At 37.7% G+C, this 27,946-nt stretch overlaps 1 protein-coding gene and 1 long non-coding RNA gene across 2 annotated transcripts in view; one reads left to right on the top strand and one right to left on the bottom strand.

Annotated features, from left to right (window-relative positions):
* The window catches only part of BLNK (B cell linker), a 102,700-nt gene that overhangs the window by 68,085 nt on the left and 6,669 nt on the right, over nucleotides 1–27,946 (top strand). The window contains exons 7-25 of the mRNA XM_039379189.1: nucleotides 4,751–4,807; nucleotides 6,838–6,887; nucleotides 7,772–7,812; nucleotides 8,694–8,850; nucleotides 10,093–10,262; nucleotides 10,759–10,840; nucleotides 11,616–11,696; nucleotides 13,130–13,155; nucleotides 13,694–13,725; nucleotides 14,045–14,140; nucleotides 14,830–14,872; nucleotides 17,723–17,750; nucleotides 18,049–18,121; nucleotides 18,682–18,712; nucleotides 19,717–19,759; nucleotides 20,493–20,571; nucleotides 21,026–21,057; nucleotides 24,005–24,084; nucleotides 27,386–27,469. Coding sequence (XP_039235123.1) covers nucleotides 4,751–4,807; nucleotides 6,838–6,887; nucleotides 7,772–7,812; nucleotides 8,694–8,850; nucleotides 10,093–10,262; nucleotides 10,759–10,840; nucleotides 11,616–11,696; nucleotides 13,130–13,155; nucleotides 13,694–13,725; nucleotides 14,045–14,140; nucleotides 14,830–14,872; nucleotides 17,723–17,750; nucleotides 18,049–18,121; nucleotides 18,682–18,712; nucleotides 19,717–19,759; nucleotides 20,493–20,571; nucleotides 21,026–21,057; nucleotides 24,005–24,084; nucleotides 27,386–27,469 — 1,285 coding nt within the window. The remainder of the gene's footprint in view (nucleotides 1–4,750; nucleotides 4,808–6,837; nucleotides 6,888–7,771; nucleotides 7,813–8,693; nucleotides 8,851–10,092; nucleotides 10,263–10,758; nucleotides 10,841–11,615; nucleotides 11,697–13,129; nucleotides 13,156–13,693; nucleotides 13,726–14,044; nucleotides 14,141–14,829; nucleotides 14,873–17,722; nucleotides 17,751–18,048; nucleotides 18,122–18,681; nucleotides 18,713–19,716; nucleotides 19,760–20,492; nucleotides 20,572–21,025; nucleotides 21,058–24,004; nucleotides 24,085–27,385; nucleotides 27,470–27,946) is intronic.
* Nucleotides 1–27,946, bottom strand: part of LOC113982543 — a 42,567-nt gene that overhangs the window by 10,697 nt on the left and 3,924 nt on the right. Inside the window, exon 3 of the long non-coding RNA XR_003538793.2 lies at nucleotides 2,875–3,004. This is a non-coding gene — a long non-coding RNA (uncharacterized LOC113982543). The remainder of the gene's footprint in view (nucleotides 1–2,874; nucleotides 3,005–27,946) is intronic.

Below are 27,946 nucleotides of genomic sequence, written 5' to 3'. Positions count from 1 at the left end.
GACTCCAATGGCAGGTTTTGTTTGTAGCCCTGAAAAAAAAATATTTGCGTGAAATGGACTTTCCTTGAGTGTTCCTTGGGAGTGGCCATCGCTTGTTGTTTGGAAGTGTGCCTTTCTCCTTAGGCAACTGTCTAGGCTACCTGCTGCAATTAAGTTTAATTTGAGCTCTACCTTGAACCAACTGGTCAGATATCATAGTTAAAATTCCCATAAAAATGTTAAATCCTCCTGTGTTTCATTCCCATAAAACAAAATCCAGCATTACCTAACATCCTTATTCCAATAAGAAGTGCTGTACAGCATGCGTATTGATGTCACATGCATGAGAGTATCATAAAATATTCATGTGTATTTATACATCGAAAGAGATTCCAGTAATTCTGCATCCTTGTCAAATGAATACACTATTCACTGTTTCCAGTCAAACATCTATTTAAACCAATTAGCTATTTAGCACACTTTTTCCTAATGCAATAGCTCATTTGCATAGGACTTCCATTTGGATGTGATTTTCTCATTCAGATGGGTCATTGGCAACAAAAGTACTAAGTACTTTTATAAGTTAATTAGTACACAGTACTTGAAGTGTTTCCAGGATGACCTTATTAAATTCTAGAAATACAGCTCTTGTACATAAGAGGCACATAGAAACATTGTTTAAAATTGTTCTTAAAGAGTGACCACAGTGGCTCAGTTAAAGAAAGACTTCTTGTATATAAAGCAGTCAGAAGGCAGTTGAGAGAAGCAATAGGGTTCTGCCTGGTTTGGCTGTGCAAGAGCTCTGGAAAGCCAGGCTGGCTGAGCTATTGCCCCTGCTGCCAGCCCAGGCAGGGCTGATGATTGTGGGGCAGCTGCTGTCCCTGGCAGAGGAGTGGGATGCACTTCTAGAAGTAGCAGTGATCTGGCTCTCCCGTTCCCCAGGCAGAAGGAATAACCTTAGGCTGCAAGCCCTGCTATGTGGTCTCATTTTCACAGCTGTGTTTCTGTCCACAGACCTTAAGCAGGCTCTGATGGTAAAACACCTGACAGATTCTTGAGATAATTTTTTCCTTTACTCATCCTTCTTCACTCTAACACTGCTGCAATTCGCAGTAAATCACAGTCACTTGGTATAAGCACTTGTTATTTCCACACAAAGTGCAAAAGGAGAGTTTCCATTAAAATGACGCTATTTCAGCTACTTGGGTCTTTATTTTAATTTGTGTGGGTTTGTTCTTAGCACAGTGTGTACGTAAATAGACCACTGTGTTCAGAGACCCATCTGCAAAAAAACTCATAGTTTCATCTAGGACCTGATCACAGGGAAGAGCTGGTAGGTGTCAAAAGGATTTTGGTGGGTTTTTGAAGGAGATGAGGGTTTGTTGTTGTAGTTGCTGCCTTTTAATAAAGGGTGGCTTCCTACTTCACAGTAGTAGTTTAAGTGTAATTAATAATGTTGCAGTGGGTCCAGTTCAAAAGCTTCAGGGAAGAAAGCAGATGGCAGAAACAATAGAAGTATCTCAAGTTTATAATCTGAGACTGCAAATTGTCTCCCATAGTTGCCTGAATGTGAATTTTGCTTTTAATCAGTATTGCTCTGACTGTGTGTCCTTCCTAGAGTGTAAGAGGGGAAGGAAAGACAAGGGAGAAGTAACAAGAATCAAATGTAGTGGAAGCTGGGAAGGTTAGAGGTATCATCATTAAATGTCAGATACAAGATTGCTGATATAACACTGCAATTCTTTGATTCACTCAAGATGTAAAAAAACCCTATAAAAAAGTGCAGGCTCATAAAAACTCTTTTAATATATGACTGCAGCACAAAGCTCACATCTCAACTCTTCCAGCTATAAGAATACAAATTGAGATATAAAAAGCATATAATAATCTTTCTGATGATACTGTGCTTCATCTGAGTCATATTAATCTTTTCTGCAGTTATGATCAGAAATTTAGTTTCTAAAAAATTGAAGAATTTCTTACATTTGCATATGACTTCAGAACTCAAGTCTTGAACCCAGCACATAACAAGTTGCAACAAAAGCATGAGTTGACAATGCTGATAAGGATATGTACAAGAGGTGCCAAGCTTTACAGAATTAGAACTGGCTGTATTGCTTTCAATGTGCCCTTTGGGGACTTTATGTTGAATTTTTTTTAAGACTTTTTCTAATAAACGTGGTTGTCCAGTTGACCATTACTCCATTTCAGTTACAGAATTATTTTATTAAGTGTTAGGGATCTAAACACAACTGAAGCCAGAATTATTTTTTTTTAATTGGCTTTATGTAGCACAGATTTAGAATTTGTCTATATGCTGGAATAAAACCCATCAAATTCAAACCTATTATAAGTAGAAATAATTTTAGGGAATTCAAATAGCATACTTGCTTATCTGAAGCCTAAAGCTGTCACGCTGATGTATACTGTAAGCCTCTGCTACTCAAATTGAAAGAGCAATCAGAGATTCATGAAATACATTTGACTTACTACCAGTATTTGTTAAAACACTTATAAAATCTGGATTGGCTTTTGATTATCCATGTGTTCTTCAAGGTGTGTGGAAAGCAGCCTGAGCAGTGGTGGGAGCAGGAAAGAAACCGGCAGGTTGTTTCTTCATTACTTACAAGTTCCTGTGTTCCCCATCCTGTCTCAGAATTTTCTGGCACTAAAAATATTGGCCCCTGCAGGATAGCAGTCACCTGCTTGCCCTTAATCACTTGCAAAACTGTTTACAGTACTGGAGCCCCAGCTGCTGTGCAGATCATGCTGTCAAAGAGGATTATGTACTCAGGTGTAGAAGCAATGGGTGTAGCCAACACCGACACTGTATAAACAATGAGAGCTGGGGGCTCTTTGGTAGGTGCTGATCTACTGGAAGGTCAGTTTACTCACCTTGTAGCAGTATCACATCCTATCAAAACTTCCTTTGCAATGCCATCAGAAATCATGCACTTGTAGTTATGTGTCTGACTGCACACAATCCAAATATGTTCGTTTCTTGAAATCACATTTGCTGTGTGACCTAAAAAAAAAAAAAAAAAGAAGATGCTTTACTCAGTTATTTAGTTGGGTAAGTCCTTACTTCAGATTTGTCTGGTCCATTTTTCTATACAATTTATAACTCAGGCAGTAACTTCAGGCAGAAAAATGGTCATTGTGTTACTAAATGTTTCTTCAACCTGCATAGCTGCCACTAGAAAACATCTGTGATCCAACTCTTGGCAGAGTGAAAAGTGGTGTTTTATGAACGAAACAATGAGAGAAATGTACTAAAATCAAGCTGTACCACACTTAGAAAAGAAAACAGCAAAAAATATCATACCTAATTTTAACTGTTATTCTGAAGAAACATGAAAGTCACTGTGTAGCTGGATAGAATGTTTTGAGTGCTGGGATTTTATTAATGTAATAATATTTCATCAAAGTGAAGACAAATAAATCACAGCTAGACGCCATTTCACTGTCATAGCACATTGTAAAGAAAATATGTGAAAGAGTAGTAATAAGACTTTCCAAAAAAGCTTTCAGATTAATTTTATCTTATACAGTTGCCACATACTTCCAAATCTATAACAAACTATTCCACTAGGTCATGAGAACACAGTTCAGGAAAAGTTTATCTGTCAGCTAGATCACACCTTTTGGAACTCTGAAAATGTTTTTGGCAAAGTTTGATTAATCACAAGTGTGATGATCTAGTGCACTTAAAACTAATATGTACTATAAATATTCAACTCAGTAAAGATTATCAGTATAATTTTTGTAAAAACTATTAAGTTTAAATGGTCTCTAAGAAGGGAGTGGACTTTGTACAGATTTAACAATAGAAAAAGTGAAGGACTTTTGAAAACAGAGTTTTCAGGCGCATCTTAAATGATGGGGGTGTGAGCAGAAACACTAGTGGGGAAATGCATCTGTGGGAGAATTAAATTCAACACAGAAAGAACTACTACTACTACCTATGTTTGGTTACTTTTCTGGGTGTAGCCTGTACAAATAAGTGTTGTTAGAGCAAAACACCCAGACCTCTCCTGCAGTTTATTTAAAAATCCTCCATTAGTATAGGAAAACAAAAACATGCTATGAATTCAAAGTATGTAATTAATATTTGCAGTTTCCGCATGTGAGAAAAGTTAAGCACATGCCTAAATGTTTTAGTGTGCTATAGGGGGGCAATCTTGGAATACATTGTTTTAAGATGGAATAGCTTGTTCACTTTCAGGTTGTTATGAATTTCTGTACCATGCATTTTGTTCTTGTGTGAGAGGCATTTATCCCATTGTATGAAATGTCTCAAATGCTACTTGGTTATTTGTTGAAGCTAAAATGTATATACTAGGACTAAATACACTTAAATGTGTATGCTAAATTATATAGCATTTGGTTCTTTCAGTGCTTCCTCATTTACTTCAGGGACACAGGACAAAGTCAATTGCCCTTTTGCGAGCATTTGTGTGGATAATGATGTCAGAATCTGAAATAGCTATGTAACCACGCCTTGCCATAGGGTTATGTCTTTTGAGCTTGTGTTGTGGTTTGCACATTTGGTAAAGTTCTGGCTCCCGTACAGTGAAGCTCCAGCTGACTTCAAAAGAGCCTGGATTACGGATCTGACATTCAATAAATACAGTGAGAATTACTTTTTAAGTGGATTTGAATTTTAGAATAAATAACATATTTGAAGAGATTCTAGCAAATGTAGATGTGGCCATGAACTGTTTCAGCTCTGTGAAAGAAACATAATTTCTTTTCTTCTATTGATATTCAGGTTCCAAAATGAACAAGTGGCCTTAATTTGCAAAACTGGGAAAGATACTTGGGATCGGTATGCCATTTCATAGCTGCACAATAGCACGATAGGCTGCTTAGACACAGACTTCTGTTCTGTACCTCATATGCTTTCGTTATAACGTATTGACATTTTCTGTCAGGGCCACTGCCAGGATTTACAGGGCCTGGGACAAAGTATGGAAGCCTTCTGCTTAGCAGCTTACAAATGTGTAATGTTGCTTAAGCCACATACTTTACACCATGACCCAGACAGCCTCTTACTGTTGCCTCAGTTCCAGTATTTTCCAAGTCTCCACCATTTCTGAACAACTCATGATAGACATGTTGCAAAGTACATCAATAGATCTTGGTCTACCCTCCCTAAGACCTGAGATGTGCCCTGGCAGTGGCCCTGGGTTTTTCTTTCTAACATGGCTGTGCTAACCCGGAGGAAGACAAGAGCAGGGCTGCTGAGAATGCTTTTTCATTTGCTGTTTGTACACTGTTATATTAAACTGAAGGAAGTTAAAATCTTGGAGGAGGCAATATCCATCATTAGTGTTGTTAGTAACAAACAAAGCAGGTTAATATTGCAAAAATAATCTCCCTGGATTGGTTTTTATTTTTTGGGGTAGGGGGCGGTTGGTCTTTTTTGAGCTTTAGCAATGCCTGCACCATTTATTCATTGATTCATGCATGTGCATGGTTGATTTTGGTGACTATCTGAACAACAGAATTCCATGAATTCAACTCAGGAGTAGCCAAAGCCTTTCTTAAAACAGATAGAAAAAGTTTTTCAGTTGATGTGTTAGTGCCTCCACCCAGAGTTACAGTGGTATCTGAACAATGACACCTGAGCAGCATGCTCAGGACTTACATATGGAGTGATAAATTCTTGTGGTAAAGCAAAATTCGTAGACATCACTATTGCTCAGAGATCACAAGAAAGCATTTTAAATTCTTCGTAGACTTTCTTTTTAAAATGACTTGCTCATTTTTGCAAATGAATTTGTTAGGACCTGACTGAAGAATGAGTGAAGCCATCAATTCAGTGGACAAAGCTTCAGGTCCATGGTGGGGTCTCATCAGTGCTGTAGGGGAGCTGTCAGACAATGCTCAAAGGTCACTTTGAAGAGTCATTTTTAAAACCATTAACTGTGTTAATGTTTTATCTGGCTACAAAAAGCAAAGGGTTGGGTTTTTTCCTCTTCAGAGGTATCAGTCTGGCCTCTGGTGTCACCCAGGCACCGTTCCATCTTGACCTTAAGCCCGAATTCTTCTCTTTTGTTGCAGAGAGAATGAAATAATTCAACTGACTGTAATTCAGTGTCTTTGGACAGCTGCAAGTTAGCAAGGAGGGGTATATATGAATACCTACGTATATATGTGTATACATATATATTACATATATGTGTACTTCTGCTTGCTAAATATATATACATGCACATGCATATACATATGAATATGTATAGCCATAAATATCCTTTCAGTCTTTCTACAAATTTTTTTTTTATTCGCTTGGTATTACAAATGCCATTATAACAGTTTTTACCAAAAAAGGGCCATAACATCATAAAATAATAATAAGTAGAAACAGAATCTGGCACTGAGAGACCTGGTATACATTTAAACATTAATCAGCAAATAAAGTACATGCAAAATTATAGTTCTAAAAACACAAATGGAGAGTGCTACACCACTTTCTTCTGCCATACTCTTAGGAAAACCTCTTTGAACCTGAACAGATTTTCATCTTCCAATAGACATGCATTTATCTCTATCCCCTACGTTATCTGTTTCTGCATTGGAAATGAAGAGGATAGGGGTGAGCAAGGAAGCTGTTCTCTCAACCTATGTTCTAAGTGAAAAAAAGAATTAAAATATCAGATTATATTTTAATATCTTATCTGTTTCTAGCTTTTCAAAGCATTCTTCTACAGCTGTTTGCTAAGCATCTGTGATGGTAATCTGTATTTCCTCAGCTGCAGGTATCTTTTGTTATCAGCTTTTTTATGTGTCTGGCTAAAGCTCCCTTCTACTGAATGTCACTTATGAGATCATAAATGTAATAATTATCATTTACAGCCTTAAAAAAAAGCCACCACCAAGTCTACCACAAAGGGATTATGCTACAGGTAAGGCTGTATTAATGTAAATTTAAACTGCATGTCTATGTAAATTTGTTATCTATATGCCTAACAGTATTTCAGTTATACACTGCCTCCTAATTTGTTTTTAATGAGAGTACAGAGTACCATTAACAACAACTCTGAAGGTAGTTCACGCCTCTGAAATGAAAGGCTAGCAAAAAACAGCAAGTAGCTACTCTTTCAAAATCAGTCTTTGTCTGTATGCAGCCTGCTGTAAAAAATGGAGGAGAATTTGCATCCAGTCCCTCCCTGGTAGAAACTGATGTGAAAGTAAGTAGGGGAAAAAAAAGAAAAAATGGATCATCACAGATTCAGAATCTTAACACTACAAATGTAATACTGACATCATGAATTACCTTAGAGGTAGAACTCTACTTGCTTATCATACAGCACTGCCCACAGACTAGTTCATGTTAACAGCCATCTTTTTAAGACAATAACTGAAGCAAAGAGAATAGAGTTTGGAAGTTATCAGATAAGCGTACCGTGTTAAACATCAACATTTGTAATTAGTGTGCTGTCTTGGAGCTTTATCCAAGAAAGTGCAGAGCCCAGAGGTCAGCAATAGTTTCGTTATCTAGAAATTGTCACCCCTACTTAAAAATGAGATGCATTAGCAGGACACTGTGGGTAAAGTACATGCTCTGCTGTTTGGACCATGTGCAGTTTGGCATTTTCTAATGCTTTCCCAACAGCCCTGAAACAATTTGTCAAAAACAAGCAAGACAGATGTGTTGCTTCAAACTGTTTAGGAAATTATTTCCACTCTTTTTAAACTGAATATGATAAGTATAGATTGAAAAAACAATCTAAGATAAACATCTATGTTCACTCTTCCATCTCCTTAAATAATCTTATGTTTGGTTTAGAACATGCAGACAATGAAGAGGAACAATGGTCAGATGATTTTGTAAGTACATATTTTGGGGTAGTTGAAGGTTACTGTAGCAGCAAGTTAGCACAAGAAATAATAAGAAAAGTTTAGTTTTGAATCATCTAGTTGTGGTTGAACTTAATACTACTGAAATATTACCTTATTTGTCACATCAGCTTTATTCACAAGTAGCCACTAACTTTTAGCCAGCTCAATTTTTTTTACACTCAACTTAGAAGTACTTTCAGAAGCACTGTCAATGGCAGCCATGGACACTAAGCTTTTTGGATACGTAAGCACATGGCATCAATTTGAGGGACTTCTCAAACTGAACAATAATTTCAGAAACCAGTAAGATCTTTTACTTGGTGGAGAGAGGGTAGGAAGGGTAAGGAGAGGAAAGCCACTTCTTAAAAATGAAAAACTTCTGCTAAGATTTTAGAAAGCACTAGAATGAAGCAAGCCATGGCCATCAGCCATGTAAAGTGATGGTGCAACTGTCAGCCTGAAGTGACCAATTTCCTTCTGGAGTCAGATCTTGATTACCATTTTAATAGGAAAGGGAGAGGAAGTGACAAGACACAGCAAGAGTCCCAGCTGGAACTAGAAAGGAACTGTCCTGGGAAGGGAAACAAGCTGTTGATCCATAATTTGAAGACAGCTCTTGAGGTGAAAGGACTCCTTGGAGATCACAAGAAGACAGGGAGCAGGAAGTTCCTGGGAGGAGCAGAAGGGGAGGCAGGTGGAAGCACCCATCTGTTTAAAGAGGAAGCACTAAAAGGGAGTGTAATGTGTACTTTCAAGGATAGCTTGTTGTAATTTAGTTATTGTACTCCTGCAAGGATATTTGTGTTGTACATTGCTATGAAGCCATAAATATGTTATGAGATGAAAAATGGGAAGTTCTGTCTTTCTAGGACAGTGATTATGAAAATCCAGATGACCACTCTGACTCTGAGATGTATGTGGTCCCCAGTGAAGAGAATCCTGATGACAGCTATGAGCCACCTCCAAGTGAGAAGGAGAAAAAGAAGATTCCCTCTGCTTTTCCTATTTCTAGGGGTGAATATGCAGGTAGTTATGGAACAGTTGACTATGTCAGCTTGATAATTGCTTATTGATCAGTACCAGAAGAGATGTGGCCTCAAATAGACTAACCTGTCCTTTCCTCAAGAGTTTGCTTTTAACTCTGACAGTCAGGTCTTCAGCATTCAGGGGTAGGGGTTTTTATTATTACAGCATGAAACAAGTTAGTATTGATGGTAGTTAAGTTCAGAATTTTAATATAATGTGTCCTAGAGACTTTAATATACATCTACTAACTACAAAATGCAAGCAAAGTTATGGGAGAGATCACTAATTTGGCTCCAGATTAATCCACACACAAGGATGCAGGAATTCATATTAAAGATTGGGCACAGAAGACTAGACAGGTCCCTTCTTAGTCTTCTCTGTTTCTCCAATCATTATTCCAAAAACAGAGGACAAAGTAGCCCAAATATTCATTTCATATTGTCCTTGAAGACTGGTACTAAGGATGATAAATATCCTGAAAAACAGGACAGGATCAAGATTTTATTTACATCCGTCCAGTGTAGAGGCATTTTTTTTCTTTCTGTTTCCATTATTTTCAACCATGGAAAGATTGCACTGAAGTGAATGAAAGTTAGCTTCAGATAGATGAAGATTTGAGACGTGGAAAAGAAACATTGACATGATGCCTATTTTCACTTTGGTATGATACAAGACTGTTACTGGTTGCAGAATATTTATCAAAGTGCTAAAATACCACATATGTACTCACAGAAGTTTATCAGCACTTCGTTTATGTGTTCTTTGTAAAGGCAGTTGTTAAAATGACACCCCAGAGAACCTGGCATAATTTATGTTCCAGTCCCACCCTTTGTGCTGTGTAACAGTTGTTTTTCTCATATGTCAGATACGTTCTTTCTCACTTCCTATCACCAAAGTTCATACCAGCACAGGACATACTAACAAAAGGACCACCCAGCCATGAGGTGTGTGAGCTGTGTAACTCCTTGTTTCCCTAAGGAGTTAAACAGCTGTTCATAGAACAGTCAGTGCCTAAGTAACCTCTGCAGCCTGTTACAGAGGAGTGGGTTGCCACCTTGAGCAATGAAGGTGGCAGGACCAGTTTACACACAAGTCTCAACATCAGGACCAGCTATGCTCAGGTCTGCCTTTTGACCTGAGCTGCAGTCACAAGTAAAGACTTGTTTGCACAGGTAGTTGAAGACAGTGCAGAGGCTAATGTGTAATTTTTCCTAAAATTGTTGGTTTTTTCCACGTTAAAAGACAATCGCACCAGTCACCAGCAGCTTCCTCCCATCAACAAACCTCTTCCAAGTACACCCAGTCCAGCCATGTCCAGACCAAAGAAACCATGTGTGCCATCCCTGCCACTGCCGTCTCCTGCTGCAAAACCAAAAGTACCACCAAAGCCTAAGGAGTGTAGTGATGATGAGGTAAAGTTTACATATATACTTGTTTTGGCTGTTTAAATGTTTGATGACTCCAGACCAATAAGACAGATCAGAGCAATGCCATGACCTGGTCCCTTTCTTAGCCTCTATGGACAAATCACTTTGTACATCACAGTGACCTGTGAGTACCATACTGATCCCTGGGGGATATCTGCCTACTCTGAGTATCAAGGAGGCTCTTTAGACCACAAAGTAGTTTCTGATCATCCGTAACAAGCTGCAGGCAGTGGGGAGACAGTAACCTCAAAGACTACTCCAGTACCAAAGGGAAGGGAGGAGGGCTTTCATCCACCAGTCTAGAACTGGAATTATTTGGTAAAGGGCTTTCGGTCTTTGGGAATTCCATCCACATAGGATGATAAATGTCTGAAATAGCAGTCACTGTGAAATGACAACTGTTGTAAACTGCTTCAATCCCAACAGTTTGTTGATATGATGGAGGTTTAACTGGTAGATTTTTGTCCTGCATTTCTCACAGGATAATTACATTGTGCCAGTGGACAATGATGACGATAACTATATTGAACCCACAGAAAGCAGCATGTCACTACCTACAAAATGTGAGTTTTAGTCATTTAAGCTAATAATTATTGTGTTCTTAGGAACAACAGTGGAAAAAAATTGATCAAATTAATATCTCTTTCTAGGGTTCAAAGAGTGGAGATGCAGCTATTAGAGAAAACACAGTCTGTAAAAAGGCATTTGGTTCATGACCAGGCCAAGGAAAATTATTTTTAACTTTATTATTTTTAACCTTATTGGAAGCCATGTTTAATTTCTGCCTCTCTCAGTTATTTCTAAGTCCAGCCCTTGTACAACCAGGCATGTGATCCTAAACATCCAAGGGAGCTACAGCATTAAAATTCTCTGTTTACTGAAGTGCCTCAGGAGAACAAACATTTTTAAATATTTCAGATAAAGACAGACTTTGATTGTATTTTTTTATTTTGTTTTTAATCTCACTATTTGTAGTATATTTAGCTGGAGAGTGAAATTACTACAGCCCAAAGGTGAAAAGCAAACAGAGAACACTAAGTAGTTCTGCTCTCTGACATCACTGACAGTATCAAACCTATTCAGGAAGGCATGAACACTGAATAATGTTTCCCTTTTAAAATAAGAGCTGCTTTCTGACTCAATTGATTTATTCAAGGTCACACAAAAAGGCTACCACTTGGACCTACTTAATATTCATTCTTATTGTTAATTTGTTCCATTGTTAGTTTGTTAACATGTGTATATATATATAAATAGATGTGTACACATACATAAATATATATGTAAATACACACACATGCACGAGTATGTATGTACATGAATAAAATATGTTTTTAGCTCCTGGGAACAGATTTATGAAGACAACAAAGCCAGGCCCCCCTACTTCTCCAAAGCCTTCTCTTACTTCTGATATGCAAGGTATGTGGAGTTTCTATCACTGTTAAAAGAAAATAATCTAAGACTGAGGAATATTAAATTACACTTAATATATTCACAACACAAACCTTATGACATACATCAGTAAAACTTAAATATGTTCCTCTTTAGTTTTTCTCTGTTGTAGCAGTTGCTTTGTCTAGCTTGAATAGTAAATCCATTTTAAGCATGAATAAAAGTAGAGCAACTTCTTTGCCCAAATTAATTCATTTTTAGTCTTTTGCTTTAGTGGAGGAATGCAAATAGATCAGTACAGTAAAAACAATTATAGGGCTCGGTATGTTAGTAATCCCATTTCACTATAGGGATTAAGACCTAATACTTTGACCACATCAGGATTTAACCATATAGAAGTTCCTTATAGGCTGATGTTTTGCTTGTCCTTTGTTCCCATTTAAGTTCTATAAAGAGCAATTTATTTGGAAAAAAAAAAAAAAAGCAGAAGCAAATAAGAGGAATCCTATTTGCTTTTGTAAGTGCAGACATACTTGTTTAATCTTCCAGTGCCAACTCAGAGTTGTTTTGTATCCTCATTATCCCATTAATTGCTTAGAATGTAACCTTTACAGACTTATGACAGTTCTTTAAAAAGCTTTGCATATTCATTAGTAATACGTTTAGCTTTCAAGTTGCAAACTACAAGTCATAAACTAAAATTCTTTCTGAATGATTTAAGATTTCGTTAGTTACTTTCCAGACATTTTAAAATGCCCTTTTCAATCTCAGCCTTTCTGTAAATCAGTGTCAAGCAACAACCAGCTCCTGACAGACGTTACTAAAAATAAAACATCTCCCCCTGGTGGGAACTCAAACACTTCAGCACAACAAAGTGAGGAAGGCTGACGTGAAATTTTTTGAAGTAGGGTTCTATTTTCATTGAAGAAACTGAACATAGATAAGAATGCTTGTGGGTTTTGCTCTTAACATCTACGAATTAAAACATACCTGTGTGTCAGAGAATGGATGCTGGCCACGCAAATGCACCAGCTTGTATTTATGATTCACCTATCTCTTCCTCCCTGAGAGTCAAGGAAAGGCTAAATGCTAGCACAGGTGTGATAACACATTTTTTCCAAACTGTCCCGTGTTTGTACAACACAAACATTCACCTTGCTTTGGGGAGAAAAAGAAAGAAAAGCAAAACAAAAAAAAAGGTTGTGGGGTGGGTGGAAACTTCATTAATACAGTGACTGTTTATCAGAATTCCTGGGACATTTCCTGAAGTTTCCACTAGAAGACCGGGGATTTTGCTACTCCAGAGTTCTGGAGGTGGAATCAAGTTCTGAGCAGGTTCTCCAAGTTATTTTTCCAGAGTCAGAAGTACAACTGATAAAAAACAGATTAGTTTTTCTGGTAACATGCAGTATGTTTTTGCTAACCAAAGAACACTTTTTTTTTTCCTTCCTGTCCTACAGAAGTCTATGAGGTTCCTGAAGAAGAGGTGAGGCCTTTCTATAGTATGACTTGCATTGCCCTCAGGCAGGGTACAAATATGATTGCGAAAAAAGATTATCAGTCTTTCAAGGGGAAAAATGGGAACAAATCTCTGTCTGCACTTAAAACTTTCTGACACTCCCTTCTCAGAAAAGCTGGCAGACCGATTCTAAAGGTCTGCAGAACAGAGTAAATGGGAAGGGGCAGAAATTTCCCAGTCCTGTGTGATAGTTATCCAGTCTGGGAAGCAGCAGCCTAACGGGATGCTTTTCAGAAGCAGAACTGCAACAGAGGAGCAATGACAGCTCTGACAGAGTAATTTTCTTCCCACTTGCTGGTACTGACATAATATGGCCAAAGAAGATTTACTGGTGTTGAGTTCTTGCCTCTCCCATCCTAGTGCAGATTACCAGACCAGGCTCTAATAGAAATCTATACCACAATGCAAAAATAATATCTTGATGTGGTAACATAAATAGGATCATACAAATGTATTTCATAAAATCAAAAAGTGACCAAAAAATTCAGTGCATTTTCTCTTACAGGAAAAACCATCACCACCACCACCGGTAGCCAGGTAACCCATTGCTGTGAATGTTTGTGCATTATTTAAAACTTGTCAGAAAATATATTTTCTTATCTAGATACAACATGTTTGATAATTCTTTCTCTAGAAGATATATGTGCAGTAAATATCTCTTTAGATTATCTATACAAAAATTATCAACCATTTCTATGTTAATTTCAATAACCCAAGCACAACACATTAAAAAGAAATACCTCTTAAGGGTACTTTTTAGAATTTTGAGGGGGTAGGGGAGGAGAAAGAGAGGTTTTCTTTGTATTCACAATTGTTAACTATAATTTTCATCTCTTAATGCATGTTTTATTACTAGGTTCACTAAGCCACTTCTGTCTATGCCTGCTAAGAATACAGAGCACTCCCACATGCACAGTATGACCAGAGAGCCACCTAAACAGGAGACTTGCAGGTAAGTCAACAGCAGCTTAGATCAACAGGAAATATTATCAGAGAGAAGATTTTCTCCTCTCTAATGTGTAGCCTTCTGACAACAAACAGTTGTCAGGACCCTCACTGGGACAAGATGAGAACTGAAAGCTCTAGTTTTCTTGTGAACTTCTGTAGTCAAGCCAGTTTGCCAAATGGATAGTATTTTCTGGAATATCCCTTTAGGGATCCAGTGCAGGGACAAAATATCTCTGAAAGCCAGTTTAAAGTTTTATTAGCCATCTCTGCACCCCTGCAAATGCAATGTTTTTGCAGGGGCACAGGACTGCTTGTAAAGAAACTGGACACGGTAAATCCACAATTTGTATTCCAAGCCTCTGGAGGAAAAGAGAAAAAGTATACTTGAGCATGCAGCCTACTTCACTCCTGTGTCCCTAGAAGTGTAGGAAGCTGCTTCATAACCACTGTCTCATTTTTAGGACATTGCTTTACAAAATAGGTCAGGACAGAAGCTATTCTAGATTAGTTCCACACCAAGAGCACAGCATCACCACAGCCACTGCAGCAGTGCATAGCTGGAATTAAAACTATTTACAGGAGACCTCCTTATCTCTAGATCTTGAAAAGCATATCTGAGCCAAGAAATTACACAAATAAATCCTACTCCATTTATTTTGTATATTTTTCAGAAATATTTTTTATATTTTTCAGAAATATTTTGCCTCTTCCCAGAAGCCGTCTTCATCCAAAACCAGTGAGTAATCAATGGACTACTATAAAAGAATATGTTAAACTTGGGCTGTGTTTTATACATAAATAGATGGATGCTTTTTATTATCTGGATTAAGTAACAGAAACAGATGACTCTGTCATATTCATCTAATATTGTAATTGTTGCTATTAATCTTTTGGACAAAAGAGCATTGGACATCTGTATTGATCCAAGAAAAAGTTTAAATGTTTTAAGGGATATATTTTTCAGTCCACAAAAATAATTTCTTGTCTTACAAAATAGCAGCTGAACACCAGGAACATTAAGTAGTAAAGGGCAATTTTACCCAGTCTGAAGTACCTTCCTTGAGCTTCATTCCTCTCAGATGATGAGTGATTAATGCTTTCTGAAAATGGAAACATTCTAAAATGTCAGACTGGGTAGTCTGAGTAACCAGTATCACTAGAAAATACAGTCCATGAAGGGCTAATTACAAGCTTTGGGTTCCTAAGGCTGTGTTTCAGTCAATTCTCTTCTCCCTCTACTCTTGTCCCCAGTCTGTCCCTTCCACTGTGCTGGAACAAAGGTTTTTTGAAGCAAACTACTTGGAAACTTGTCTAACTGCAGAAATGAGCAAAAGCAAATGCACAAAAGATTCTTTTTCAGCCAGATTAGTTACATAAATTGTTTTGCACCATAGCTCTACTCACAGTTGTTCCAGCACAAAAGGGTGTGCATGAGGAGCCAGCTATCAAGAAACAGGTTGACAGTAACTGCATCAGTAGCTGTGCCAAAAGCCATGTGCATCAAACTGTATCCTGGCCCAATGGTCTGAGTTGTACCTAAGAAATAATCAGTCTACCAATAGCTATATAGAGAAATTAGACACTCAAAATTAGGAATTTGGGGTCATATCACAGGATTAGATGTTATAGTAACATTATGCAGGTGGTATATGAGTCTTATTTTCAATTTCTATATATACCAAGTATTTTGTACATACAACACTATCAGCATTTTAGTTTCCCTTCTACCCCATCACAAAGTTCTTCTCATTTAGATCTATATCCCATGGGATGCTGAACAATTCCCAAGTGTTGCCAAGGTCACGATTTCTCTTCTATGAAACAGTTTCTCAGCTTTTCTTACCAACAGAAGATTAGGGGAAAAAAATGCTTCTGAAGGGACAGTGTTGGACACAAATTCCACTATCTGAGTAGCACTAAGAATACTCCTGCTTCACAACAGACTCAAGTGCCATATTGCAGCTGAAACCTCTCCATTAACGTATTGTCAGAGTTTAGCTCTGAGATGGATATCATCCCAGCTTTGCAGAGAGTAAAAGGAGACTATCCTTTTGCTGGAGCCACATACTGAGTTAGTTACAGCTCCAAGGATGAAGCTCCCAAACGCTCATCTGTACCATGGATGTATTCAGCTCCTGGGTCATTGCAGTTAGCCAGTTTGTCACAAGAGTCAGCCTAGGAAAGAGTTAGTCAGTGTAGTCCAAATTTTAGGGTCTTTGCTTGTTGTGTAAGTGGTCAGCCCTTACAGATTTAAACAAAAAACATGGTAATGAGCATGATGTTTGTCAAATGCTGTGTTGTGCTTTTCCATCCCTGACTATGCACAGTGACAAAGCAAACAATAACTGAAACATCTGTTAACTGCTCCCATTCAATCCACTGTCAACACCAACCAGCACTGATCACGTGCACAGAACTGTAACCCTTGTTCCTCTCAAAGGCCCTGGCTGACTGGGAAAATAATTTCTCCATGTTTCACTTCCCCAACTGTTGGATGATGGATTACACCTCTCCAACCAGAGAATGGATGCATTTTTGACCAACATTATTGAAAAGTCATTAACTGGGAAGATGAAGATGGACAAATTAATACCTGGTGCCTCTTTGAAAGGTACTTATCATATGGGAGTCCGATTCCCTACAAGACAAGAAATGAGGGCCAAAAGTAAGCATCTCCAGAAGAAGCCAGGAAATTAGTTGGATTGCTTCAATTCTAGCATGGTGTAAAGACAGTTTACTCAGTTTCCTTCTTTCAGTGGAAGATGTGTTTTTAGTATATTCAAATCTGCTGCAAAATTTCTGTCTTCCAGCTCAGAAATTAAATATGAACCAAAAGGTCTCACTGCAACATTCAGGCCCAATTTTCTCAACACTACAGGCAATCTCAAGATTATTAGAAAGTCTGAACTTTGATGTTTGCTTTAAATTTTTCAAATTACATCCTAAAAGCTGATTAAAAATATTACGGATGCTATATGCATTCTGTACAAATATTGCTTTAAAAATCACTACAGATGCCAAAGCCATATTGATTATTTATGCACTTCTCATTAAAGAATCATTAAGGTTGGAAAAGACCTCTAAGATTGAGTCCAACTATTAACCCAGCCCCACTGTGTTCACCACTAAACAATATCCCCAAGTGCCACATCCACGCACCTTTTGAACACTTCCAGGGATGGTAACTCCACCATTTCCCTGGGCAGCTTGTTCCAATGCCTGACCACCCTTTCAGTGAAGAAATTTTTTCTAGTATCTAATCTGAACCTCCCCTGGTGCAACTTGAGGCCATTGTTTGTTACCTGGGAGAGCAGGCCGACTCCCACCTGGCTACAACCTCCTTTCAGGTAGTTGCAGATAGTGATAAGGTTCCCCCAAGCCTCCTTTTCTCCAAGCTAAACAACCCCAGCTCCCTCAGCCACTCTTTGTAAGACTTGTGTTCCAGATCCTTCACCAGTTTTGTTGCCCTTCTCTGGACATGTTCCAGCACCCCAATGTCCTTCTTGTAGTGAAGGACCCAAAACTGTACACAGTAATTTCTTTTTTAATTCCTTCATATCAAATCTAACCTATTTTTCCATTACAGGACCACGAAGCAAACAATAATGATGAGAGTAAGTATTCCATATTGAAAACATGGCAATATGAGAGGGATTGATATGCCACTGGTGACCTTAATATGGAATGCAGTGTAGTGTGTCAGTGTAAATTTTATCTGTAATGGTGAGCAACAAGCAAGAAATGTTACTGAACTGTTTTCTAGTATAATCAGAGTGAAAATATGTTAAGATAAAAATTAAACCAATGGATATTTTTTACTTTTATTACATTAACACTAAAATGGCAGTGGGGAAAATCCACTGTTCAGATACAGCTAATATTGTGTACTTAATATGTTGCTTGCATCTCTAGGTCAGAGATTCAATAACACACAAGAATCCAGATTTCTGCCTGGAGCAACTCCATCTCCATTACCAAGGGGCCTGTGAGTAAAAAATAATAAAACTACTTCTTTGATGGGGAGTGCTTTAATAGGTATATTAGGAGCTAACTCCTATCCTTGCCTATGGCAATTGGAATTCAGGAATAATTTTTATTGCTGTTTGAGACTAACTAGAGAAAGGCAAGCTAATATTTTGTTATTTCCAGAGGAATACTGTTTGTGTGGCGTAGCCCTTCACTGCCTGCCACTTATGGCAGATGCTGGCTTGCTTAATTTAATCTCATACTGCAGCACTAGCATATGCAAGCCTAGTTGTGTTTGTCATTAAAGTTCTTCTGCCCCACCCAAGTTGTCATCTTATGTACTGGACAGACTGCAGGTTCCTTGCATAAATACCTTTCCCAAATACCCACATTACATCTGACACCCTAATTCTTTTCTTATTCTTTTTTGTTTCTAAGTCCTACAGCTATCCAGTGCATCCCATCTTAGATAGAAACACCCTGAGAATCAATGAAACTGATCCTTAATTGCTAAATGAATTCATGTACCAGCCAAGTAACCATACTCTTTTTTTGTTTTCTTTTTCCTCCAATCTTCAGCAAGAAAACTTCTAATGTGGTAAATTCACCAGTAAGTTGACTTGTAATTGCATAACCAAATGATAATTTTATTAAATTTTTAATGTACTGTAAAACCTAATTTTATCATATGTTTGGGTACAACTTAAATGCCTAAAAAGATGAGGGGGAAGAGAGTTATAAAGAAAAGAAATATTTGGGTGCCATTACCTGAACTAAGAGCAGTGAGAAAGCTCAAGTGGGAAAGTATTTTGATTAAAGGGATATTTGGATTCAATACTCCAGGATGTAACAATAAACACAGTGCAAGACCTGAATAAATGAGAAATAAATGGGAACACAGGCCATTCAGAAGTATTCCTGGAAATACATGGGACTGCCTATGGGGAACATGAGTTCATTGTAAGAGTGACAGGTCAAGAAATATGCAGGATTTTACCAAATTTGTTAGAGGTTTTTCAGTAACTATTTCATCATTATAAAAATATTGCAAAATCTCTAGTGGGAGAAAGTAAGACGACTGGTTAAAATTTTCAAATAAATTAATTTGAAAAGTGTTTCAAAACTGGCAGTTTATTATCATTGTTTCAAAACGAAAAAAAAATTGAAACTGGAAGGTTGGTTGAGTTTTTACTGTGAGTTAAACTGATAGTTTAACTTTCAGTAAAAAGAAAGCTGTTCAGAAATTTGTGAGCATAGCTCAATAAAGGGATAGACTCTTCATTTTTGGGCCTGAGATAAGAATGAATCATTTGTTACACCACAAACTTACCAATGGAAGTTTAAAAAAAACAAACACGTCTCCAGATTTTACTTTGTCTGTCTATTTATACCCACAAACTGGGATTCTTTCCAAATCTATTTTGCAAAATCCTGAGCTTCAAGGTTGTACAATTAAGAGGCTCTTCAGAGAATGGCTGTGTCTCTGCCTCCTAATTCCTCCAGGATGTTGTCAAGTCTACATGTAAACTAGTTCACAAAAAGTATAAAAACATAAACAGTTGCTGTACTAGTGACATGCCATTTAATATTTGGTGTCCTTCTGTTTTATTGCAGAAACCATGTTTACCTTCCAGAGAGATCTTAACTGCAAATGAAGGTAAATTATCTCCACTACTGTGAAAAAGTTGACATTTATCACAATTAAACTTCCTTCTTATTAGAAACATGAAACAAATAACACCGCATTTCAACTTATTCTGGTTTTTTGAGGGGTGTTTGGTTTCAGCCGTTTCAGACTGGATCTGGCCAGCCTGAGCTGCACTGAATATCATTGTTCTCTGAAATCAGTCACAGTAAAACTATTGAGGTTACTGGCGGGGTAATGTAGGACAATAATGGACCAGAAATGTGCCATATAGCCCTCTGAGTGGCAAGGAGGGAAGGGAGGCGAATCACTCAGAACTCAGCCAGAACCACCTCACACGGAGCCGACTCCTGGCACAGGCACAAACTGCATCCCGTCTCTGCTCCTCCAGGCAAAGGCTCAGCAGGAGCTGCTGTCTGACACCAGGGTGAGATGCAGCCAACCAGCCGAGCTCTTGCAGGCAGCCTGCCCCAGTGTCCTCCCCCTGTGTCACACAGCTCGCCTCTCAGAAGGCAAGTGTCCCACTGCGACCCTGCAGGCAGCCACAGCACAGCTATTTGCCGAGAAATTTGGTGGCATGCCACTAATTAACAAAGAGAGTAGCGCGATAGCAAGCTGCCATGTGAGGAAAATTCCCAAACGTTACAGCAAAAGAAACCCTCCTTCAACTGCTGGAACTCTCTTATCTGGGACAATATGTTTCTGAAGAAATCTTGACGCTAACATTTGTTTTACCAAACCACAGAAAAACCTACAGCAGCAGAACGACGACGAAGTTCCAATCAAGAGCTTCCACTTCCACCCCTTCCAAGTGGTGCACAGAAGTAAGATCTCTTTCCATAATCTTTTGAGTATTTCAGGGCACCAGCACCTGCTGCTTGTTCTGAACACAGCTGTGAGAGGTTCAAAGGGAAGCACTGTTTTTCACTGTAGCCTTCTGTTGAGAGTTGTGGTTCCTGAAGCCTCACAGTAGCACAAAGATAAAGCATAGCAAATGAATGCATCCAAATACTATAGCCATCACCAAAAAGCATGGGAGGATATAATATCTCATAAGGAAGGTAATGGAGATTTAAACCAGGTTTAAATTCCTTGTTTTCAGTACTAGTGGGATATAATTTTTTTAAATACCTGTATCAGACTCTTAATTTCTCAGTGGACAGATGGGTAAAATGGAACACATTCTATCACTGCATGCTTCAAATACACAATTTTCATGATATCAGATCAGGGTAGATCCCCTCAGACCTTTCTGTAATCTCTTGATATTTATTTCAGACCTCTGCTCCAAAAGTTCTCAATTCTGCCAAGTAAGTATAATTCAGTTTTTGAATTAATATGTGATTAACTTGTAATTTCAAATTAATCTTTGATTTAAGATTATTTCAATATGCCATGCATATTAATTATTTTGGAATTAATATATCTGTAATGCATACAAAGAGGAGATCAAGTATCCGGGGTCTTAGCTCAGCTAGTAAAATTAAGGAAGTATGTCAGGGTAATTGATGGAAATTGGGTGCTTCATTTCCATCTATGACTACTGGAAATTTCTACCAAAGGCAGTTTGGGCCATTTCCCATCATAATAAAGATTCCATCAATCTTCCTTGCCACAAAAGAATCCTAAATATGACATCTCTGGGCTGTTCCAGTTTTCTCTTGCCTAGAAGACAGACGGATTATTATTGCCTCCAATTTATTCTTTCTCTACAGGAAGGGGGGGGGGGGAATATTTTTATAATGGCAAATGCTAAAGCTCTTCTGTTTTCTGAGAGGAACTTTGTTTCAGTTCACAGTTAAATTAGGTAATATGTATATTTACTCTCTTTGCACAGAAGTGTAAATTAGATTTAGCATTTTTCTAGTCTCTTGTGAGCAGACACTTGTCTGACCTTCCTATAAGCCCTTTTCTCCACGTGTTCAGCCTCAACGTATCTTTCACACTGTAAATAAATGGTAAGAATTGTACATAGAAATCTGCATTTGGTGTAGCTTAAACTTATATGCTGCTATTAGTGCATCTATTTCCTGGAACTGTTTGCCTGATGGATGTTGCAATTATATCTCCTCTGCTGAGGAAGTATAATAATGGTTCATCTTAATGACATTGACTGATGCTCTTAAGTTTGTCTGCTCCTGTCACACAACTGATGTGCTTCAACTTAAAGCATAAATTCTTACTGCTCTCTGAAGTGTAACTATTCTTTGAGTTCATGTGGTGCTAAATGATGCTCTGATTAGTAAATTTTCTTTAACATCATCTTCTTCTGTGTCAGGTCCAGCAACAACTTTATCACACATACAACTGGTCCCTAATCTCTAATGTCCCTTCAGCATAACCTGTCATCTTTTCTTTGTCCCCATACAAGCCTAGAGCTAACTTTTATCTTTTCTACTAAAAGGACTTATTCCCCATATGGCACAGTATCAGATGCTCCACTGAAGTCCAGATTAAGTACAGTGCCATATTCCCTCTTTGTAGAACTCTGTTATTTTATGAAAGAGCTGTAACATTTTATCTACTTGGGTAAGTTTCAGATTTTGTCTTACTAGTTGTATCTTTACCTCCAAATCTTAATGTTATTTCCTTCAAAGTCTCTCCTAGGGCCTTGTTCTGTGGAATAGACAGAAAGGCCTGTAATGCTCAGCTCACTTTTTCCAACTTTAGGTACAGCAATTATTTTTGGTATCCTTTAATCATATGGTACCATCCTGACTTGAAAATTATTTAAAATTACTGTTACCACCCCTGAATTTCATGTGCCAGTTTTTGAAATTTCTGGGGTAAAGATTATGTGGGCCCACCAGTTCAATTGTACTAAGTTATTTAAGCTTTGCTTCCATTGTGGAAATTTCCATTTCTGTATCAGAACTACTATTTGTTTAGTACCTAGATTACCTTTAAAATCAATATAATTGTTACTGCATGAAGCCCCATCTCTCTTTTCTTTTTCACACAGCTAGGGAATCTTTTATTACTTATTTCAATGTCCTTTTGTCAAGTCTAATTTGGGCTGACTTCTGGCAGTTCTTACTTTACTTATACAATCTACTTTTCAACTGTAGCTTTTGCAGCTGGTCAGTCAAAACTTTAGAGAAAACCCCAAAATTCTTAATATTGAATATCCTTCTTCAAGTGGTTTCTAATTCCTTGAGAACTGGAACTTACAATGTCTCCCCTCCACTTGAAATGCAGCTTCCAGACAGTTGCATCTACAAAGGAAGTTTTAAACCTAATTCACACAGCTGTCTCTCAGCTCTCCAGTCCAACTGAATTTTTTAACTCTGGTCACTATATGGGCTCATCTATAACATTCTTATTCCTTTCTAAACTGAAATCTAAGTCAGAATTATATTAGTGAAGATTTGATAATGCAGTCTGCAGAGCATCATGTCCAGGAATAGGTGAGTGCTAACAATCCTAGTGGCATTTGTTTTCCCCAATAAGTAAAACACATAGGAGAAATAAGGCTTCCCATAATAACAAAATAAGTAACACTTAACTTTCTACAATCATCTTCTCTAGTACATTGATCTGCACTTAACTCTGACTGGAAGTACCCATAGCAGACACCTATACTCTTGGACCAAGATTCTGTTTTACCAGAAAACAATTATCTATACTTATTTCCCATATTTCTCTCATATTACTAAGCAACACCACTCAAACATTTGGCTCCTGATTTCCTTAACTCTGACATCTGTATTTCAGCCCTAACAACTATTTTCTACAATGCTTTGTTATTACAATTATAATCAAGCTTCATAATCTTTCCTACTAATTCTACTTCTCTATTTAGCAGCCTGGGCTTCTTGCACATGAATACAAACAATTCAGTTGGACTGAATTAGTGAAAAATTATCTCTGAGCTACATTCATTTTCATGACTCCCTCACCTATATGACTACTTCTCACACTGGACTGAGTGCTATTTGCATTGTGTTCCTGCATTTTCTTATCTATTGCTACATTCATTCACTTGGGTGGTGGTGGAGTTTTTTCTTATACGCTGAGTCTAGATCTGGCTATTAAACAAATTGTTAACCAAACTGGTTTTCTCTTCATAAGCAAGGCTAATCTTCTGGGCAGGCAAGTGTCCCAGCACTTCTATAGGCCCCATCCATTTACAGCAGACAGCTTTCCTGAGTGATATCAAAGGTCAAGCGTTTCCAGATCTTGTAACAAATTGATTTCTTACATTATAACAAACATACTTTGAAAACTTTTATACGTGTTGTTCTTTCTCTTTTCTAGAAGTGCCAGAAGCTGCAAACCGTTCTCTGGGCCCTTCCCCTCAAAGCAGCACTTCATCTATCACAAGTTCTGCAGACCAGGTAAAACATTGGCTAATTTCATATTACAGAAATCTTCTTATCCTTTATTTTAAAATAGTATTTCCATCCCTACTCCCCTTCAAACTAAAAATGACACTGTTTTTGTGGAGAGTGTTTGTCCCCTTTTGCAGGGAATATTTTCTGTAGCACAAAAAAATCTGAATGTTAACTTGCATTATAAAAATGCTTAGAACATATAGCATAGGCGAGGTTTAACAAACTGTAGAAAAATGTGTTCCAAACCTTGGCACTCTATCAATCATTTCAAACAAAATTCAAAGAAACGTCTTAGTTTTGTGTCTTCCTGACTCCCCAGTTCATACCTCCAGCATCAATGAAACACAAAAATCTATGGTGATGTGTATGTCCAGTCTTTGATATAGATGGCTATAAAGAGTTTTTAGTTGCCTCCTTTTTTCTAACTTATAGCTGTACATACTGTGCACAGAAAAAAAAAATAATGTGCAGTAAGCAGAGACAATGATGCTGTGATGCCTTCCATTTGTTTTAGTCTCTCTCAAGTCCTGCTCCTTTCTGTTCCTTTAAACAGATCTCTTCTCATTACAGTTAATGCTGTCAGTTTTATGGCCAAATCTTCTTTTATGTGTTTTGTTTCAACATTAATCCTTGAATAATCTAAGCAAATGCAAAGTTACTTTCATTTCAGTACTATTTGCCTTACTCTCATTTTGGATGAAGGGAGACTACAAAATGCAGGAAGTCATTCTTACTAGCTTAGTAGTCACAAACAAGGTAAAAGTAGTTCTGGTGAGTGTAAAACAAAGGCTCTATCATGCACAGCCAGTGACATTAAATGTTTTAAAGCCTGACATGACAAAGATAATACAACAGTGAAGAACACAAAGGATTTCAAGTTCTGGAAAATTTTAACTGTATGTCATACTGGATATTTATTATAAAAATAACTTTCAAATAAACAATCCAGTAGACTCTAAATAAACAGCTTGTAGCAATTACATTTGTACTTTTTATGTAACAGCCACGGGCAAAACCAAAGCTTAATAAATCATCCATTTTGTAAAAAAAAAAAAAATTAACTGTTAATGTTATTTTTCCACCAATTATGTACAGTGGTATAATTTGCTGTAGCATCCTGCACAATACAGGTGCTCGCAGATGTCATTCATTCCCGAGGCTCACTGTATGTTTGGTTCCCATTCAAACTTTGAGAGCAGCTGTCTGCTTCTTCATTATAGGCTACAGATAGTGGTAGCAGAAAAGTCTGGGGGCAGCTGACTCCTTGTTTTGTTGAACAAAAGATTTGTTTGCTGGACTCATTCTCTACATGGACAAGTACCTTTCATACTTGCAATTCTTCTCATCCTTTCTTTTTCCAATGAATAGTGTGACTGAAGAAATACATGAAAGAACTTTGAAGATAAAGTTACATGTTATGGCTTGAGCCAGTCTTAAGAATTTAGTGCAACGCTCTCTCCTACTGTCAACTCCCCTCCCAGCCACAGACTTCTCTGGAGTTCCTTTCTGATCCTGCAGTGGCCTGAGCCAAGTCATTAAACTGACAGAAAACCAACCTGGCAGTCAAACACAAAACAAGGCAAAACAAAAAGGGAAACAGATTTTTTTTTTTTCATGCAAGATTAATAAGGTGAATTATCTCACCATGGGATCAGATGAGCAACAAAATGAGCACAAAGGAGAAGCCAAGACATTCTCTTTTTGGCAGCAATAATCCAGCTAGACCAGTTCAGCCATAATGTGCAACTTCAGCTTTAATCTGTTTTGTCCAGAGGTGACAAAGCTTGTGTGAAAATTAATTTTCTCATTAAGCTTGTTACTGTAAAGGTGGAGCAAAACTGTTCAAATAACCAGAAAGGTTAATACCCAGATGTATTCATTAGGAAATACTCTTAGCATTATTTCTATAGCCTTTCCACTCAGATTGAGATTTTACATCAACCTCCTCAGCAAGAGCTCACTTTTCAGGACTGCTGGTTTGATAACCTACTAATTTATCTCCTAGCTATTGAAGTCTGATAATGCATAGGTCTCATGTTGCTTCTAATCCCTCATCCTGTCCTTCCTTTTCAGAATTCTCTAAAATCCTCCATACCTTTCCCCTAAACTCCACTCCTGTTCCCCAAATGTATGCTCATTCCTGCATCATTTTACTACCCAGTTTTCTACCATTACTTCTCTCACTCAAATTCTACTCTTGTACCACTCCCAACTGCCATCACCTCCTCACATGTTTTTATCTTTGTACTTCCTTTGCTGTGAGAGCTTCTATCTTCTAAAATAGAATTCACATATTTTTAGGGTGTCAGTCTTTCTACCACGTACCTTTAGGTCTGCACCTATGCCCACACCCATGTAGTCCTTTGTCCCATGTTTCCCTTTGGAAGAATAGGTTAAGTTCATCTGCTGTACAGCACACTGCCAAGCATTTAACAGAATGGAGAGAAGGCAGAAAATCTTGGTGAGATGTTTACAGGGGATAACATACAGAAATGAGGAATATTTTACAACAGAAATATGTTATAAAATATAAGCCGCTCTTCTATTTGGTCACAGATATAATCATTCTTCACAGGTAAACGTAGTTTTATGCATTTTAGATAAGAGCACTGCTTCAAATGTAAGGATACATTCAGGCTCAATCCAACAGAGAATCAGAACTGAATCCATGTCTTGGGTGAAAGCACTGTGGGCTGAATTGCTATACTATTAGAGGAAAAACGTTAATTATTACTAAGTTTTGTAAGGAATCCATTTGTCCTTACTTAATAACAACAAAAAGAGCAAAATATGCACTAATCCAACCTTCATGATATCCAGGTGGAGACAATCATGATTGTGTTCACAAGTAGCATTAAGTATACAGGAAACATCATTTCCAAAGATGCCTACCAAATCTGAACACCTCATTAGCTAGCCCACAGCTGAGCAGCATTTAAATTGTTGACAGTCTATTTATTCTTCAACATTTCTTGGATACCCTCTTTAAATTCGATTAGAATAGCTTTCTTCTTTAAAAATACCAAACTGTCCTCCAGTTGAACCTGACTGCTTTCCTCAGAGTATCCCTCTTTCGTCATTTATCAGCCTTCTATCACACATCTGTTACCACTGCTTTGACACTCCAGTTTTATTTTGTCCTATCTCTATCCAACTAAAACAGTGAGCTCATGGCAAAGACTTTTCTCAACTCTGTTTTCTGCATTTTAGTTCTTCACATCTGTCGTTATTTAGAAGTGGCCCCTACAGGCCATATTCATTACCATCATTATTTTACAGGTAAAACACTGTTTCTCTCTTCTAGGATGCTGGTGTTCACAGTAAAGCATGGTATGCTGCTACCTGTGATAGGAAAATGGCAGAAGATGCATTGTACCGATCAAACAAGGTAAGTCACTTTTAAAAAATGTCTGGTTTATGAAGAAAAAACTTCAAATAAAAAAGATCAAAAGACAATCAGAAATATTCTAAGAACATCACTTGTATTCTGAATAAGTCAGAATACTGTGCCATGCAAGTACTGTCAAATATCAAACCTGTAATTATTGTGGTGAAACTATTTAACTGTGGTTTTCATCACAAGACAAAGTTGCATCAGTGTAACTCAATAACGGGAGCCGTGCGGAGAAAACTATTACAGACCAGAGAGCTGAGGAAGACCTGGTAGCTCACGAGCATCCCTTAAAGAAATGCAAAGCCCCGTGACTTTTAAGTGACCTCCACCACTGTCCAGTGGCTCATGTGAAAACAGCTTCTATTTGGAAAAGCTGAGGTTGCCATGCATTTTGAAATATCAACACTGTGCATTTAGGTACTTAGAGAATTTGAGTTCTCTCAACTATTCTGTGTAAAAAAGCCAGTGTCC

The sequence above is a fragment of the Pipra filicauda genome, unplaced genomic scaffold, assembly GCF_003945595.2.
Source record: "Pipra filicauda isolate LSUMZ 115617 unplaced genomic scaffold, ASM394559v2 scaffold15_size4787011_pilon, whole genome shotgun sequence".
Classification (NCBI taxonomy): Eukaryota; Metazoa; Chordata; class Aves; order Passeriformes; family Pipridae; genus Pipra; species Pipra filicauda.
This window is presented reverse-complemented; position numbering and strand designations above follow the sequence as displayed.